General features: G+C 42.0%; 1 protein-coding gene across 7 annotated transcripts in view; it reads right to left on the reverse strand.

The window, feature by feature from the left end:
• Positions 1 to 16,079, reverse strand: part of LOC307188493 (tyrosine-protein kinase JAK2) — a 381,641-nt gene that overhangs the window by 154,528 nt on the left and 211,034 nt on the right. For 4 of the 7 annotated variants that reach the window (XR_013828956.1, XM_079925664.1, XM_079925662.1 and 1 more), the window contains one exon: positions 11,441 to 11,519. Coding sequence is in view for 3 of the 7 variants with exons in the window: in XM_079925664.1 (XP_079781790.1) it covers positions 11,441 to 11,519 (79 nt within the window). In the remaining 4 variants the exon portion in view is untranslated. Of the gene's footprint in view, positions 1 to 11,440; positions 11,520 to 11,826; positions 12,153 to 12,302; positions 12,367 to 16,079 lie in introns of those variants that run through there. The other 3 variants (XM_079925665.1, XM_079925667.1, XM_079925666.1) reach the window with 3 other exon arrangements.

A 16,079-nucleotide genomic window follows, 5' to 3' on the forward strand; every position in this document is an offset into this window, starting at 1 on the left:
TTTCATTACTTGTGATTGGTCTGTTCATATTTTCTATTTCTTCCTGGTTCAGTCTTGGAAGGTTATACCTTTCCAAGAATTTGTCCATTTCTTCCACGTTGTCCATTTTGTTGGCACAGAGTTGCTTGTAGTAGTCTCTTAGGATGCTTTGTATTTCTGCGGTGTCTGTTGTAACTTCTCCTTTTTCATTTCTAATTTTATTGATTTGAGTCCTCTCCCTCTTTTTCTTGATGGGTCTGGCTAACAGTTTATCAATTTTGTTTATCTTCTCAAAGAACCAGCTTTTAGTTTTATTGATCTTTGCTATTGTTTTCTTTGTTTCTATTTCATTTATTTCTGCTCTGATCTTTATGATTTCTTTCCTTCTGCTAACTTTGGGTTTTGTTTGTTCTTCTTTCTCTAGTTCCTTTAGGTGTAAGGTTAGATTGTTTATTTGAGATTTTTCTTGTTTCTTGAAGTAGGCTTGTATAGCTATAAACTTCCCTCTTAGAACTGCTCTTGCTGCATCCCATAGGTTTTGGATCATCGTGGTTTCATTGTCATTTGTCTCTAGGTATTTTTTGATTTCCTCTTTGAGTTCTTCAGTGATCTCTTGGTTATTTAGTAACGTACTTTTAGCCTCCATGTGTTTGTGTATTTTACATTTTTTTCCATGTAATTGATTTCTAATCTCATAGCGTTGTGGTCAGAAAAGATGCTTGATATGGTATCAGCTTTCTTAAATTTACTGAGGCTTGGTTTGTGACCCAAGATGTGATCTATCCTGGAGAATGTTCCATGTGCACTTGAGAAGAAAGTGTAATCTGCTGTTTTGGAATGGAATGTCCTATAAATATCAATTAAATCTATCTGGTCTATTGTTTCATTGAAAGCTTGTTTCCTTCTTAATTTTCTGTTTGAATGATCTGTTCATTGGTGTAAGTGAGGTGTTAAAGTCCCCCACTATTATTGTGTTAAACATCGATTTCCTCTTTTAGAGCAGTTAGCAGTTGCCTTATGTACTGAGGTGCTCCTATGTTGGGTGCATGTATATTTATAATTGTTATATCTTCTTCTTGGACTGATCCCTTGATCATTATGTAGTGTCCTTCCTTGTCTCCTGTAACATTCTTTATTTTAAAGTTTATTTTATCTGATATGAGTATTGCTACTCCAGCTTTCTTTTGATTTCCATTTGCATGGAATATATTCTTCCATCCCCTCACTTTCAGTCTGTATGTGTCCCTAGGTCTGAAGTGGGTCTCTTGTAGACAGCATACATATGGGTCTTGTTTTTGTATCCATTCAGCAAGCCTGTGTCTTTTGGCTGGAGCATTTAATCCATTCACGTTTAAGGTAATTATCGATATGTATGTTCCTATTACCATTTTCTTAATTGTTTTCAGTTTGTTTTTGTACGTCCTTTTCTTCTCTTGTGTTTCCCACTTAGAGAAGTTCCTTTAGCATTTGCTGTAGAGCTGGTTTGATGGTGGTGAATTCTCTTAGCTTTTGCTTATCTGTAAAGCTTTTGATTTCTCCATCGAATCTGAATGAGATCATTGCCAGGTAGAGTAATCTTGGTTGTAGGTTCTTCCCTTTCATCACTTTAAATATGTCATGACAGTCCCTTCTGGCTTCTAGAGTTTCTGCTGAGAAATCAGCTGTTAACCTTATGGGAGTCCCCTTGTATGTTATTTGTTGTTTTTCCCTTGCTGTTTTCAATAATTTTTGTCTTTAATTTTTGCCAATTTGATTACTATGTGTCTCAGCGTGTTCCTCCTTATGTTTATCCTGTATGGGACTCTCTGCACTTCCTGGACATGGATGGCTATGTCCTTTCCCATGTTAGGGAAGTTTTCCACTATAATCTCTTCAAATATTTTCTCGGGTCCTTTCTCTCTCTCTTCTTCTGGGACCCCTATAATGCGAATGTTGCTGTTTAATGTTGTCCCAGAGGTCTCTTAGGCTGTCTTCATTTCTTTTCATTCTTGTTTCTTTATTCTGCTCCCATCAGTGAATTCCACCATTCTGTCTTCCAGGTGACTTATCCGTTCTTCTGCCGCAGTTACTCTGCTATTGATTCCTTCTAGTGTAGTTTTCATTTCATTTATTGTATTGTTTGCTCTTTAATTCTTCTAGGTCTTTGTTAAACATTTTTTGCATCTTCTCAATCTTTGCCTCCATTCTTTTTCCAAGGTCCTGGATCTTCACTATCATTATTCTGAATTCTTTTTCTGGAAGGTTGCCTATCTCTACTTCATTAAGTTGTTTTTCTGGGGTTTTATCTTGTTCCTTCAACTGATACATAGCCCTCTGCCTTTTCATCTTGTCTATTTTTCTGTGAATATGGTTTTTGTTCCACAGGCTGCAGGACTGTAGTTCTTCTTGCTTCTGCTGTCTGCCCTCTGGTGGATGAGGGTATCCCAGAAAAATTACTGAAGGAACTCTGGGAACCTAGTACTTAAAAAATTAGCTATAATAAATTTCCAGTCATCATAAATATTCTGATTTTGCCTTCAGTTAAATATTAGACCAAGATGAGTCTTCACTTTGTCATAATGCTATAATAATAGCTTGATTATTCAACATGAAGAATCCTTTTACTGGAACCATTTTTCAGCTCATTTCTATATTTAAGTTGAGATTGAGTGCCATATTAGTTCTGTTTGGAATCCTCCTTGAAGACTTGTCCATCATAGTCAAGACCAGGGCTCAGAGTTTCTAAAAAAGATTTTAGAAGATGAATTAAATTTAGTCAGATGTAGGCTTGGCAGCTACCAGGAGCAAGACTTCTAGGATGGTGGGTGACCTTGCTGAGTCAACTCTCTGGGACTGAATCCTTCTTTGCCAGTTTAACTAACGTGGTGTCCTCATCTGGCAGTCCAGTAGTAAAGATTCCGCACTTCCACTGCAGAGAGCGCAGGTTCAATCCCTGGTGGGGGAACTAAGATCCTGCAAGTCTTGTGGTGCAGCCTGCTAGTGCTGGAGGGTCTCCTGCAGAGGTGGCAGGTGGCTGTGGCTCACCGTGAGGTCAAGGACACTGGCAGCAGAAGTTCTGGGAAGTACTCCTTGGCGTGAGCCCTCCCAGAGTCCGCCATTAGTCCCACCAAAGAGCCAGGTAGCAGGACATAAACATTTTAAGAGAGAATAAAAAGAAGAGACAAATAGAGACAACTTTTCCAAAGAGCTTTGCTCCAAAAGGCAGTAGAAATGGGGCAGTAGCTTGAAGACAATATGGAGTCAAGTAATGGTATAAATTAGGAATTGGCAAACTACAGCTCACAGGTCAAATTCAGACAGTTACCTGTTTTTGTAAAGAAAGCTTTACAAAACTGCCTGTTTTGTATATAAAGCTTTACATGTCTCTTCATTTATGGCTGCTTTTGCACCGCAATGGTAGAGTTGAGTAGTTGCATCAGAGACAATCTTGCCTGAAAAGCCCAAAATATTTACTCTCTGTTCTTTAAGAGAAATACTGCCAAATCCTGGTTTAAATCAGTAACTCTCACAGTTTGGTACCCAAACCAACATCATCAGCATCACTTGGGAACCTATCAGAAATGCAAATTCTCAGGTCCCACTACAGACCTACTGAATCAGAAACTCTGGGCACAGGGCCCAGCAATCTGTGTGTAAACAAGACCTCTAGGTAATTCTGATTAAGAACTACTGGGGGGGCTTCCCTGGTGGCGCAGTGGTTGAGAGTCTGCCTGCCGATGCAGGGGACACGTGTTCGTGCCCCGGTCTGGGAAGATCCCACATGCCGCGGAGTGGCTGAGCCCGTGAGCCATGGCCGCTGAGCCTGCGTGTCCGGAGCCTATGTTCCGCAACGGGAGAGGCCACAACAGTGAGAGGCCCACATACATCAAAAAAAAAAAAAAAAAAAGAACTACTGGGTAAGGGAACGGTTCTAGTAAGGCCAGGAACAGATAGGGACCCATCTGGAGTTTGTGTTCACAAATTTAAAGGGCCTTGAAGAGATTTAATGGAAACTTAACTGGCCTCAAGGAGGCTGTCAGTGAGGGCTTAAAGGAAAAAGAGGAAAATACTATTGAAAGCTAAATAAAAGGAGATCCTTGTTATATAGTAAAGTTTAGCAAAACTATCACCTATGGTAACATGGAAAATAAAACATATACCTAATAAATTAAGAAGATTCTAGGTAGAATGTTGAAGAAACAGCTAGCTTCTTCTATCTGCCTTTATAAGTGAAAGAGCAGCAAGAGGAAATAAAAAATGAGCTATTCGCTTTCTGAGTGGAATTTCAATGAAATGTAAAGGGCTAAAAACAGTCTTTTCAGCCAGCAAAATGTTCTTAAAGAAAGGGCCTCAAGGCAAAAACCAAATCTAGAGTGGGACCACTGTTCAGACCTCAGAAAGATCTGAATCAGTACCTCACAGATCCTTTCAAACAAGAGATTACCTTAGGATCTTAAGGATATTGTTCTACAGCAGCTTCACAGAAGCCTAAGGTAGCAAAAAGTTCCTCTCAAAACAGATTTGTGGGTATGACTTTTGTCTGATGGAGTAGACTATGAACTGACACACAGGAAGTCCACAAAGTTTTTACTGGAGTTACATTAGCTTAGAATGAAAGGGACAGTAATAATATAAAATAAAAGGAGGCATTTGGACCCCAAACTACTACAGGCAGGAAGCAAGCTCAGAAACTTACTCAGTGGCAAACAAGGTCAGTTCTGGGGAAAAAAAAAAATGATTCAGAAGGTGAAGCCAAAGACCAAAAGAAGATGCCACGGCCCACTAAGAACAACTTCCAGGGAACAGGACTGAACTCTAATCAAGGAACTGCCATCATGCACATAGCCAGGTTTTGGAGTTGCTATAGAATGCCATGTGACTCCTTTTTTCCCTCTTTTTTGAACAGGAATGTCTAATGCAGTTAATGCATGCCTTTCCAATCTTGTAGTTTAATTATGTGGGGGCATATTACTTGTCTTTTCACAGGTCTTCAGTTATAGAGGAATCATTCTCAAGAAACCATACCCAAGGAACCTCATCTTCACCTGGACCTGATTTCAATGATGAGATACTGGATTTTGAGCGATGTCATTATGGGATGTGAATTAGAGGTCTCTGAGGAAGGGGTTAGTGTATTTTGGACATAGGAGGGATGTGAAGTGTGGCAAAATGGCAATTATGGCAATAATATTGTCCAGAGATAGCCATAACAAAATCTCCTATCCCATGTTTTCTTCCACAATGTGACCTTGCCACTCCCCAATTTATACCGAGGGCTAACCTGATTAGGTCCACCAAACCTAACCTGACTCACTTGCTTTTAATCGCCTGCCTTTAGTTGATTTTAAAATCCATATAGCTAACAGTCATTAGCCAAGCAATATATCTAAACTCCCAATAGCTTTCTCATAAATAACACCTTAGACTACAAGTCACTATAATAATGCTTGCCTAAGTTGTTTTTCAGGAGCTAGTTCTTGACCAGCTCAACCCAGCTGAGACCACCACCCATTCAACTGCGACTGCCTGATTGTCCATTGGATCACCTTTTCATGTCAGAAGACCCAAAGCTCCACCCTCAGATCATACTAATGCCACCATTTTCTGAACATGCACCCCATGTAGAAGCCTGTAGCTCAGTTGTGCCTGTGCAGAACTTCAATTACTGCACTTTTTTCCTGCTTCCAATCACCTTTCCCCATGCCTCAGACCACCATTCTCCTTTATTCCATAAATATCCCAAGCGCTTCACTTTCGGGAAGGCAGATTTGAGATTTGTTCTCCAGTCTCCTCACTTGGCTGCCCCATGAGTAAACATTTTCTCTGCTGCAAACCTCAGCATCTCAGCATGTGGCTTCCTGCACATCAGGCAAAGGAACCTGGTTGGGTAACACAAGAAGCAGTCTATTCCCCACCCCCACTTCGCCATGTTCACTGAAATACTCACTTTTAAACCCTGACTCACCAGGTAAGAAAGCCAACTACCCTGAGGCCCCGATATTTTAAGGAAGCCCAAGCCACATGTACATGTTCCAGTTAAGAGCCCCAGCTGAGATCTGAGTCAGCAGCCAGTGTCAATTACCAGTCATGTGAGTGAAGACACCTCCAGATGATTCTAGCCCTCTACCTCCAAATTACCCCCAGCCAGCAACTCTTCCCAACTGAGGTCCTAGACACTGTAGAGGGGAAACAAGTCATCTCTGGTGTGCTCTATCTGAAATACTGACTCGTAATATGAGTCTAATAAAGTAGTTATTTTTCATCACTAAGTTGTGGGGTGGTTTTGTCACAAAGTAATAGCAACTAAAATACATACTAATGGAAATGATCCAGTAGAGGGAAAAATTGAGAATGCAAGAAAAGGAGAGAGAAATACAGTGCTAAAGTCCTTGAAGGCAAAAGGGGATGGTTTCCTCTACCCAAATAGATGAAGAAGTCTTACATGGGACACTGAATAGTACATACATTGTAAAGGAGGGAAGGGCAGAGTACAGGTACAGATACAGAATTGGAGGAAAGGGGCCTATTGATGGTGGATTGTGTTATTTACACATATGGAGCTAAGTACCAGAAGACACTGTTTTAAGATTTGAAAGTGGTTTCCTGGAGAACAAGAATCAGAGATGCGGGGAGGGGGGCAGAGGCAAGGGGCTGCTGTTTTTTGTTATAAACATTTAAACCATTTACTTCTTAAACTTTATACACACTTTACCATGTGATTTCACCTTTTTAAAGTACACAGTTTTTTAAAAAATTTAGTCCACTCCTTCATTTTGCAAATGAGGAAAAAACAAGACTCACTGATTATGTGACTTGCTCAAAATCACACACCATATTGACAGCAGTCAGTCCTTGATCCCCTGACTTCCAAAACAGTGTACTTCCTCACATCACACTACCTTTTATATTATAAAAATATTACCTACTGGCATATTTCATAATCATAATTTATTAAAATAACCTAGTAAGCAATAATGAATGCCCTATTCCCAAGGACTGATACCATAAAAGGCAGAAGAGTGTCCTTGTGAAGATCAAAATACTCATTCAAGCAAAATAAATAGCCCATGGACTATCTCTACCTCATTCACCTTTAGAATAGCTATACTGTACAGGCTTCAAAAACAGATAACACTTCCTTTGTCCTTTCCTAATCTGAATACTCTTAATTATACTACCTTCAGTTTTATAAGTTATCAACCAAGAATTTCTCTTTCCTTTTAGCAATTAATACCTTATCATTTTATTCAGATCTTACCAGTACAATTGCACCTAGAGGTTAGTTGTCTAAACTGACAGACCAATGAATGTCTAATGCTAACCACTGAATGTCTACTCATTCAAATAATATAAATGCAGGGCTAATGCCCATAAGGAATATGGGTCCCTGTGTAGTGTGATATGAGAGGACACAGATGAATGACAAACATCCTGTCAAAAAATACCTCCTAGTCTTTATTGTGTCTAAAATTCTCATCATTAGTCCCAGGGATGGAGAGTTTTGAATAGAAGTCTCCACTGATCAACCAAAAGTCAAATTCAACGGTTTTTTGTTATACTAGAGAGAACAAAATATTTGCAATGGTTATTTCTGCATGGGGAAACCATAAGCAATTTTCTTCTTTCTTCTGCTTTTCTAGGTTTTATATTAGGAAAGACAGCAGTACACATTTTTAAGAACTTTTTCTTTCTTTTTTTAAAAATTAATTAATTTATTTATTTTTGGCTGCATTGGGTGTTCGTTGCTGTGCACAGGCTTTTTCTAGTTGTGGCGAAAGGGGGCTACTCTTCGTTGTCGTGTGCAGGCTTCTCACTGTGGTGGCTTCTCTTGTTGCAGAGCACGGGCTCTAGGCACACGGTCTTCAGTAGTTGTGGCACGTGGGCTCAGTAGTTGTGGCTCGAGGGTTCTAGATACATGCTCAGTAGTTGTAGCGCACGGGCTTAGTTGCTCTGTGGCACGTGGGATCTTCCCGGACCAGGGCTCGAACCCGTGTCACCTACATTGGCAGGCGGATTCTTAACCACTGCGCCACCAGAGATGTCCCAAGACCTTTTAAAATTCTGATTCTTCTCACTTCTTGGCAGTGATCAACAATGGTAAACTTGTTAATCAATCCCACCTTCTTAACCTACCCACCCACCTGCTTCACACACTGACTGCTCCATCTTTGTCGCCTTTGCCAATTCCTCTTCTTTCACCCATTCTCTAATTATGTGCAGTTCCCAAGGCTCAATCTCAGGTGCACTGCTCTTCTCTCTAAGCACAATTCCAGCCTTAAATTTCTCTATTACGTTCTAGTCGTATTGTCCCACTGTCTGGCTATCTATTTTCACTTACTTACCCCACTGTCACCTCAAACTCAACATATCCAAAATATAAGCCCAGTTGTCCGTATCCCGTCAACCAGCTACTAATACCTCATACCTATTTCTGTCAGTACTGTCATTAATAAAACCCTAGTTCTCTTTTTGTCACCAATTAGGTGAGTAACTTTGGCCACATTTTTAAACCTCTCTGGGTTTCCTAATGCACATGTTCTCAGATATCTTAAGAGTTTCAACACTCTTTGATTTCCTCTGTCACTGAGGATCAAAACTTCAGTCATTTTTGATTACTCCTCTCCCTCCCCGCACTACATCCTCCTTTCTGATTCAGTCCAGAATTAAGCCTTGTGTGACATCTCTCCAGTCTTATTTTCACTAAAGCCAAATCCTCATTCCTCAGGCCCAGATTATTTTCCTAGCTTTATCACTTCTCTTTCCAACTCATACTCTACCCAGTGCTGGTGCCACTGTGATTTTCTTAAAATACTTTTTTAAGCAAGTTCCTTCTCAATCTGAAACTTTTAAAGCTTGTCTATTACCTATGAAGCAAAGTGCTGATACATTCTTCTCATCCTAGCACTTAAAACCATCCATAATCTAATTCCAATCCACATTTTCAACCTGATTTCTTACTACTCTGGATTCTAAGAGGTTGATATGACTTTCAATATTCTAGGCTGAGGATAAGAGTCCCGGGATTCAGGTGGTAAAAGTGGGGGAAGCAGAAATATGAATGACAAAATAAATATGAATAGGACATGTTGAATGGATTAATATATGAGGTAAATGAAAGAGGTAGTTTAAAGATGACATCTAATTTAAAGCCTATATGGCTAGGAGAGAAGGAAATTACAAAGGGGTATAAAAAGATGATTTTCATTTAAGGTATGTTATGTTTAAGGAGATGGTCAAAAATACTAGTAGAAAAACAGTACTGGAAAAACCAGAAAGTAACTAGAATGACAATCAATAGGATTAGCCTAAAACGAAAGAGCTAGACAGAAGCTATAAAGATATTAAATAGGAGAGTAAATATACTAAGCTATGATCAGCTAGTACTGGCTTTATCAATAAATTAATAACCGGCTGTATCAATAATTGTATGAATAATTTTGGTGGGGAGGGGAATCAATTAGTGACCAACATTAAAAAATGCAGTTTTCCCATTTAAAAAAATTTATCAGAAAAGCCAACCAAAACCTAAGGCAAAGGTTCCCAAACTTTCTCCATTTAGGAAATTCTTAGTCTTAGTAATTTTTTCATAGCACCCTTAGGCCAAAAGAAATACTTAAGTAGGTGGGTTCAAACCCCTTAAGTGTTAATGTCCTTATAACTTAGTGCTTGTTGGACACTGTACAAACTCTCAAACCTGGAATCAAATTGGACAACATGACACTGTAGTATGCTGTTTCATACAGTAGTTGCTTTTTATCAGAGCAACCTCTAAAAATACAGCTTTGCAAAAACATGACATTGTAGAAAGGAATGTGTCAATCTAATGTTGAAACTGTGAACTACCTCAAACTATCAGTTCATGCTTGGGTTCAATGGCACTCTAGGCCACCTCAGCACATAGTTTGGGAAACTGGGAGCAAAGGGAAGGGGCCTAAAAAAGAGAAGAATAAAAAATAATGGGAGAGGAGCAAAAGAAAGTTCTTATTAGCATGGTTAACCACAAGAGGGCAGCACAACAGTTGGTAGGGGCGGCACAAATGTGGGGGGGAGGGGGGTGCGGAGAGATGATAAGGGTCAAACCTTTCCATAAAAACGCTCTAAGACCCCTTAACCACTTCAAGACATAAAAGTCCTTTTTCTCCTTATACTAAAGAGGAAGAAACACTGGTCACTGGCAGATCACCTTATGCAGTCATTGTGCCCTTCTCTGAATATCCTTTGCCTGCCCAGCCATGACTTTCACAGTAGCCAAGCAATGTACTACTTTGCATGCATAATCTTATTCAATCCTCACAACAATCTTATAAGAAAGTGAGACTCAAAGAGATTTTAAATAATACCACTATTAAGTGGCAGGAACACCAGAATTCAAACCCAGATCTGACCCCAAAGCCAATGTCCTTCCCTATTCTGCCTCAAAAGTATCTCACCTTTCAGCAATAACCAGGTGAAGTAGAGAAAAGATCATGTTCCCATCCTATACCTGAGACACCTGTCTCAAATCACTAGGAAAAACCAGTAAATGAAACAAACTATTCCTTAACAGGTCCCTAAAACATGCTAAATAACTCCAAACACAGGACACTCAGAGCCAAAACAAGCATTATATGCTTAACTAGTCAGCAAGTACTGTAGCTTTCCTGTACAGGTAAATACTTGTTAAGGCAAATGTTGGACACATCTGCTTTGCAGATATGTTACACACTAAAAGATATGTGCACATACAAGCAAGCGATTCTCATACCTAAAGTGGTAAAAGGTGAAGGGGGTAGGCAAAGGTAGGCCAAAGGTTGATTATTCATCTTCATATCTATTGGGTGTTATATCAGAATATCTGCAATAGCCCAACAACTCACTTGTACAAACCTATTATGAAACCAAAAGCAATCGTCATCGCTCTTATTCCCACTTGTAGTTTCCTTCTCCACATTCTTCCTCCCCTCTGTGACATACTCAGCTGCCTCTATCCTTTCATTCAGAGAAAAGGAGTTTCTTCTGACAGATTAATAACCACCGGAAAGCAAAATGGGTAAATTCAACCGACACAGCAAACTTAAGCAGATAAAACCATTCACGAAGCATTCAGTGTGGTAGCAGAAACCCCAGCAAGAGCAGCTAACCTGTCCTCTCAATAGGTATCTCTTATTACTTGAAAATGTTCCTCGTTCAAAGATTAACAATATTTGGCTGCTTGAGGAGAAAGGGTAACGGACAACGTTTTCTGTGCAAAGAAAGACAATGTACAATCAGCAGAGAAACAAACAACTAACGTTTCTTAAAGGATCCAAGAGCAACAATAACCCCCAAAATTACCCTCCCAGAGCAATATTCAAAGTTCAGTACTGCCATTTTCAAAGGAGTAAGCGACAATGAGCCCTGCCCGTCGACACACGCTTCCATTGGACTTCCTACGCACAACAGCTCGAGACACCCTCGTCTTTACTGCAGCGAAAAAAGACAGCAGCCAGGATCGCATACCCACCTTCGCGGGAAGGGGAGGAAGGGCCTCTTCTGCAGAAGAGAAACAGGTCACATCTTGTTGCCTTGCCTGCTTCCGAAACCTAAAAAAAAAAAAAAAAAAGCAGCAGTTAGTACCGCAGAAATCCAGGGGAAATTGATGCTCTTTTCTAGGCTGTTCAGATGTCTAAAAAATTTTAAAGAGGAATAAGTGAAGGGGGAGGAGGAATATCAGACACATAAGGATGCAAATATCAACGCAAGACACTCCGTTGTAGGTTCCCTTTTAAAGAGGAGGATTTTCTTGACGAGAAGTTTACTGCCACTAGCGAGGGGAAAGCGGGGATCAGGAGGTGGGAGGGAGGGTGAAGAGAGAACTGCTGCCGGAGCCCAGGCAGCAATAACACCCACCCGCTGCACGGATCAGGCGACGAGGACGCGCCCCGAGGCCGCAGGGACTGCTCCTACCCGGCGCCTCCGCCCGGCCACGATCTTCGAAGCCCCTGGAGCGGGCAAGGGTCCGAGCGTCCGCCAGGCTGGGCCCTCGGGGGCCCTCCCGTGCGGGTTCTGCTCCCACTCACATCCCTCGGTGGCGAGGACCGGGCCTCTCCCTGCGCGGCGATAGCAGCCCTCCGCCCCGACGCGCGCCGCAAGTCCGGGCCCCGGGGCCGAGTGGCCGAGGCGGCGGCACGAACTGACGAGCGAGCCGGGAGCCGGCCCAGCCTCTCAGCGCCCCGGGAGGCCGTCAGCGGAGGCCGCTAGCGGAGGCCGCTGCTTGCCCCCTTCTGCTCCTCTTCCTCTCTCCTTCCGGCAGCCCACACCACTCCCACTTCGGGCAGCCGGGAAGCCCGTCACAGTCGTCGTCTCCACCCTCTCCCAAGCCACACCGTCTTCTCAGCGCCGCAGGCGACACTGTCTGGGACGTCCTATTTACGTCCAACTCAGCCTCCCAGTTGGCCTCGGGTGCCGCGGCCGGTTCACGGCTGGCTGAGGCCTCCTCGGAGCGGGGCGGGGGCGGGCGCGGGCGCCTGGCGAGCGCCCCCGGTCTGCGCGTGCGCGCGTGTGCCTCTCCACCCAGGCCGCGCTTTCCCCGGCGCGCGCGGAGGGGCCGACGGGGACTAGCTACGCAGGACCGTGGCTTCTCGGGAAGCCGGCGAGCGTGCGCGGAGATTCCCGCGGTGGCCCCTGGGCGTGAGCGGGCGGGGAGACTTGAGCTGGGCTGGGCCCCCCGCAGATGGCCGTGTGCGTGGCCGGAGGCGGCTGGGAATGAGTAAGCCACGCCGGGAAGGCGCCCTCGGCGCACAACCTGGCACCGCACAGAGACTTTCCCCTCCCGCGCACTGTTGTCTTTTTTTGCTTTTGCTCCTACTTTCGGGGTGCAGCAAACCTGCCCCTCCACAGTCCAGGCCGCTAGGCCGAGAGAAGTAGCGCCGAGGGTTGGGGCAACCCAACGCACCGTTTCGCGCCAGTGCAATTCCGTGCGCCTGATTCCAACCAGTCACCTCTGCTGGAAAGGGGTGAAGGTGGAATGAGGTGCCCAGATGCCTGTGGAATGGCGGCAAGGCCTGGCAAAGGAGGAGAAACAACTTCTACCATCCCAAAGAGCCTCATTCATTCATTCAACAAATATTTACAGAGCATCTACTGTGTGCCAGGCTGTAGGACCCCAAGGATGATATGTGAACACAACCCACATACTCTTTGCCCCACGGGAGCTTGTATTCTGATAACGCGACAAAAATGCTTTTAATTTATCAGTATAATGTGCCAGAGTATAACTGCCGCTAGGAAAAGTAAAGGAGCAGGAAGTGAGGAGGCAGTGTGCTATTTTAGTTATAGTGGCCAGGAAAGACCTCCCAGAGAAACTAACGTTTGAGCAGAGATCCGAAGGATGAGAATGAGCTATCTGGGAAAAGAGTTTCATGCAGAAACACTAGCAAAGGCAAAGACCCTGAGAAGGGAAGGTGCTTGTTCAAAGGACCGGGAAAGAGGTCACTGGCTGGAGGACAGTGAAGGAAGGGGCAGTGGTAAGAGGTGAGGCCGAAGAAGTAGCCTGTGACCCAACTGTGTAGGGCCTTTTTCACTCATCATCAGCCTTCTTTCTGTTAATCTGAAAAAAAAAAAAAAAAAAAACATGCATTTATAGCCCCTGTTTCCCCATACAAATGATGCTGCGATTCAGGTCAAGCTTGTATTTAATGGTTTCTTTAAATAAACCTCACCAAAGCAACTCCTGCATTTCTTCTTACATAAGACCCATTGCAAAAGGTCTTTGAGCAAATGATAGCAGGATCGGAAATGACTTGAATTCACACTGACTTCTTTAAAGTAAGTAGTGAACTAGAGCCCTGTTTTCTCCTAAGAAGGGATTTACAGGAGAACTGCATTCCTATGGCTACTGTCTGACAAGCAAAATATGCTGGAGAGTTCTTGGTTGTTGTTGTTGTCGTTGTTTAATTTCTAAAAAGAAATTAGAAATAGGAGTTGTGACTCAACAGCAAATCTAAAATCTGTTTAGAATGTTAAGGTTGAAATTACAAGCAGCAACCACCACAAGAGTTCCCTTTTCCTGCAAACAAAAACTGTTAACTGGAGTAGAAACCAGAACACAGACCCACGTAAAGAACATAAAGTGCTGAAGGTGGCTTTAATGTTAGGGTTAAAAATGAAAGTCGTCTGAACTGTGGAAATGGAAGCATTCTCTTTGGGAGGGGTGGGGGGCAAAAGCCTGTTTAAGAACTCTAAACAGTACAGATACATTCATTGTAGTAAATGATGTTTCTATATTTTGTAATGATGTGTTTATTCAACCAGGCATGGTATCTGTTACTCCACTGCCTTTTTGCAGGGAAAGGCCATTTGGAAATAGTAAATATTGAGGGTTTCTTGTGGGGGAAGGGATTCTTTTTTATAATAGTGATTTGGATAGAGAAGACAGGGTGGGCAAGGGAAATATATTAATCACAGGCTTGTAGACGAGAAATCAATCTACCCATACAGAGAGATAAGGTGACTTGCTTAGTGTCATTCTACTAGTGAAAGCCTCTCTCCTTACCAAAAATACTATGATTTTAAGCCAATATTACCCTGGAATGTTTAGCTCTTTTCACTCTTTGGAGAACTTTTTAACTCTTTATGTGATCCCTGGTAGTGACATAGCTAGAAATTTGCTCCCAGGGCGAATATTTCAGAAAGTTTCCTCTATTCTTTGATAATGGTAAAAGAGGATTCCAAGACATTTGACCAAGTCTTTCAAGACATTCTTTCACACAACATGGAGAAACAAGAAATGTGAGTTGGGTTGGATGATGAAACATTCAGATTCAAAACTGATTGTATGGCCATATCTCGAAGTAAAAATTAGCAGCCAGTTGTCAAGTATGGGATGTTGTGCCACAAGTTCTGTCATTCTACTGCAGTAGAATATGGTGGCAGTGGCTCCTGACTGCCATTCCTAATCCACACCTGCAACAAGACTGACAGAATGTGTTAGATAGGGCTTTGGCATTCACTTCTTTTTAAAGTCCTTAAGTGGTTTCAGTGCAAAGGTTGGAAATCCATGGCTCAGCGTTTAGGAACTTAAGGTTGAGAGTCTGGCTGACTCAGGTTTGAATCACTGTTTTCACCAAGGAAGTCATTTATATTTTCTAAGCTTCCATTTCGTCATCAGTATAATGAGGATAAGAATATCTTCTTTGAAGAGCTGTTTTGAAGATTAGATGAAAAAGTATTTTTAAACCCTTAGCACAGTTATTAAATGCCTATTATGGTTGTGGTGGGGACAATTTATAGATATCCCCAAGCTGGGGGGTATAAGAAATACGCTGGATTTTCTCAGTAATCCTGAAGCATTTGTCACAGTTTATTGTGTGACACGAAACTGTGTGGGCAGGAATGATAAGGGCTGGGTTGTAACAGAGATAAACGCAAAGACCTGCAATTGTATTTTTTAAAAAACAAAACTATGCCATTAACTGATGAAATAATGAAAACATTCTCAAGAGGAGCATAAATGTGAGAGCAGAAAAAGATATAGGAAAGTCCTTCCCCTTGGAAGGGGAAACAGGCTCAAGCAAAAGACTGGGGATAGATCCACAAGTTAGATTGTTTCCTTCCAGGGTAGAGAAGATGTACTTTTCTGAAGGCATCAGCTATGGAGAGAGGCTAATTTATCCCAGGTCTAGTAATATAGACCGAAAGACAAAGTCAGGAGTGTGAATCAGGTAGACAGACAAGCAAGCAATGTTTTTTACTTTGAATCATCCAGATATTTTAGGACTATTCATTTCAAAGTTAGGTTGGATATGGCAAAAAATTTTTTCAAAATTTCCTCTGCCCTTTATCATATGTATATCTCTACATCAATTCTTTCATTCTTCATTATAGTCCCAAAGAAAAAGGTGTTCCTGGCAAGCAGGTCCCTCCTTCCCTTGAGATAACTGAATAAGTTTAATGTTAGTGCATAAAAACTAAAATAATTTCCCCATCTGTAAGCCAGGAATTAATAACCTCCTTCAGGTAAGGATGATTATTTGGCAAAATATGCAAAATGTCTATTATAATTATGCTGTACTTTACAAAAAAATTTAACTTAAAACATTTGAGGTATAGTACCAATTCACTAAAAATATTTTTCTTTATAAAAGGATCCATACCAAGATTCA

This window comes from Stenella coeruleoalba (genome assembly GCF_951394435.1).
Source record: "Stenella coeruleoalba genome assembly, chromosome: 7".
Classification (NCBI taxonomy): Eukaryota; Metazoa; Chordata; class Mammalia; order Artiodactyla; family Delphinidae; genus Stenella; species Stenella coeruleoalba.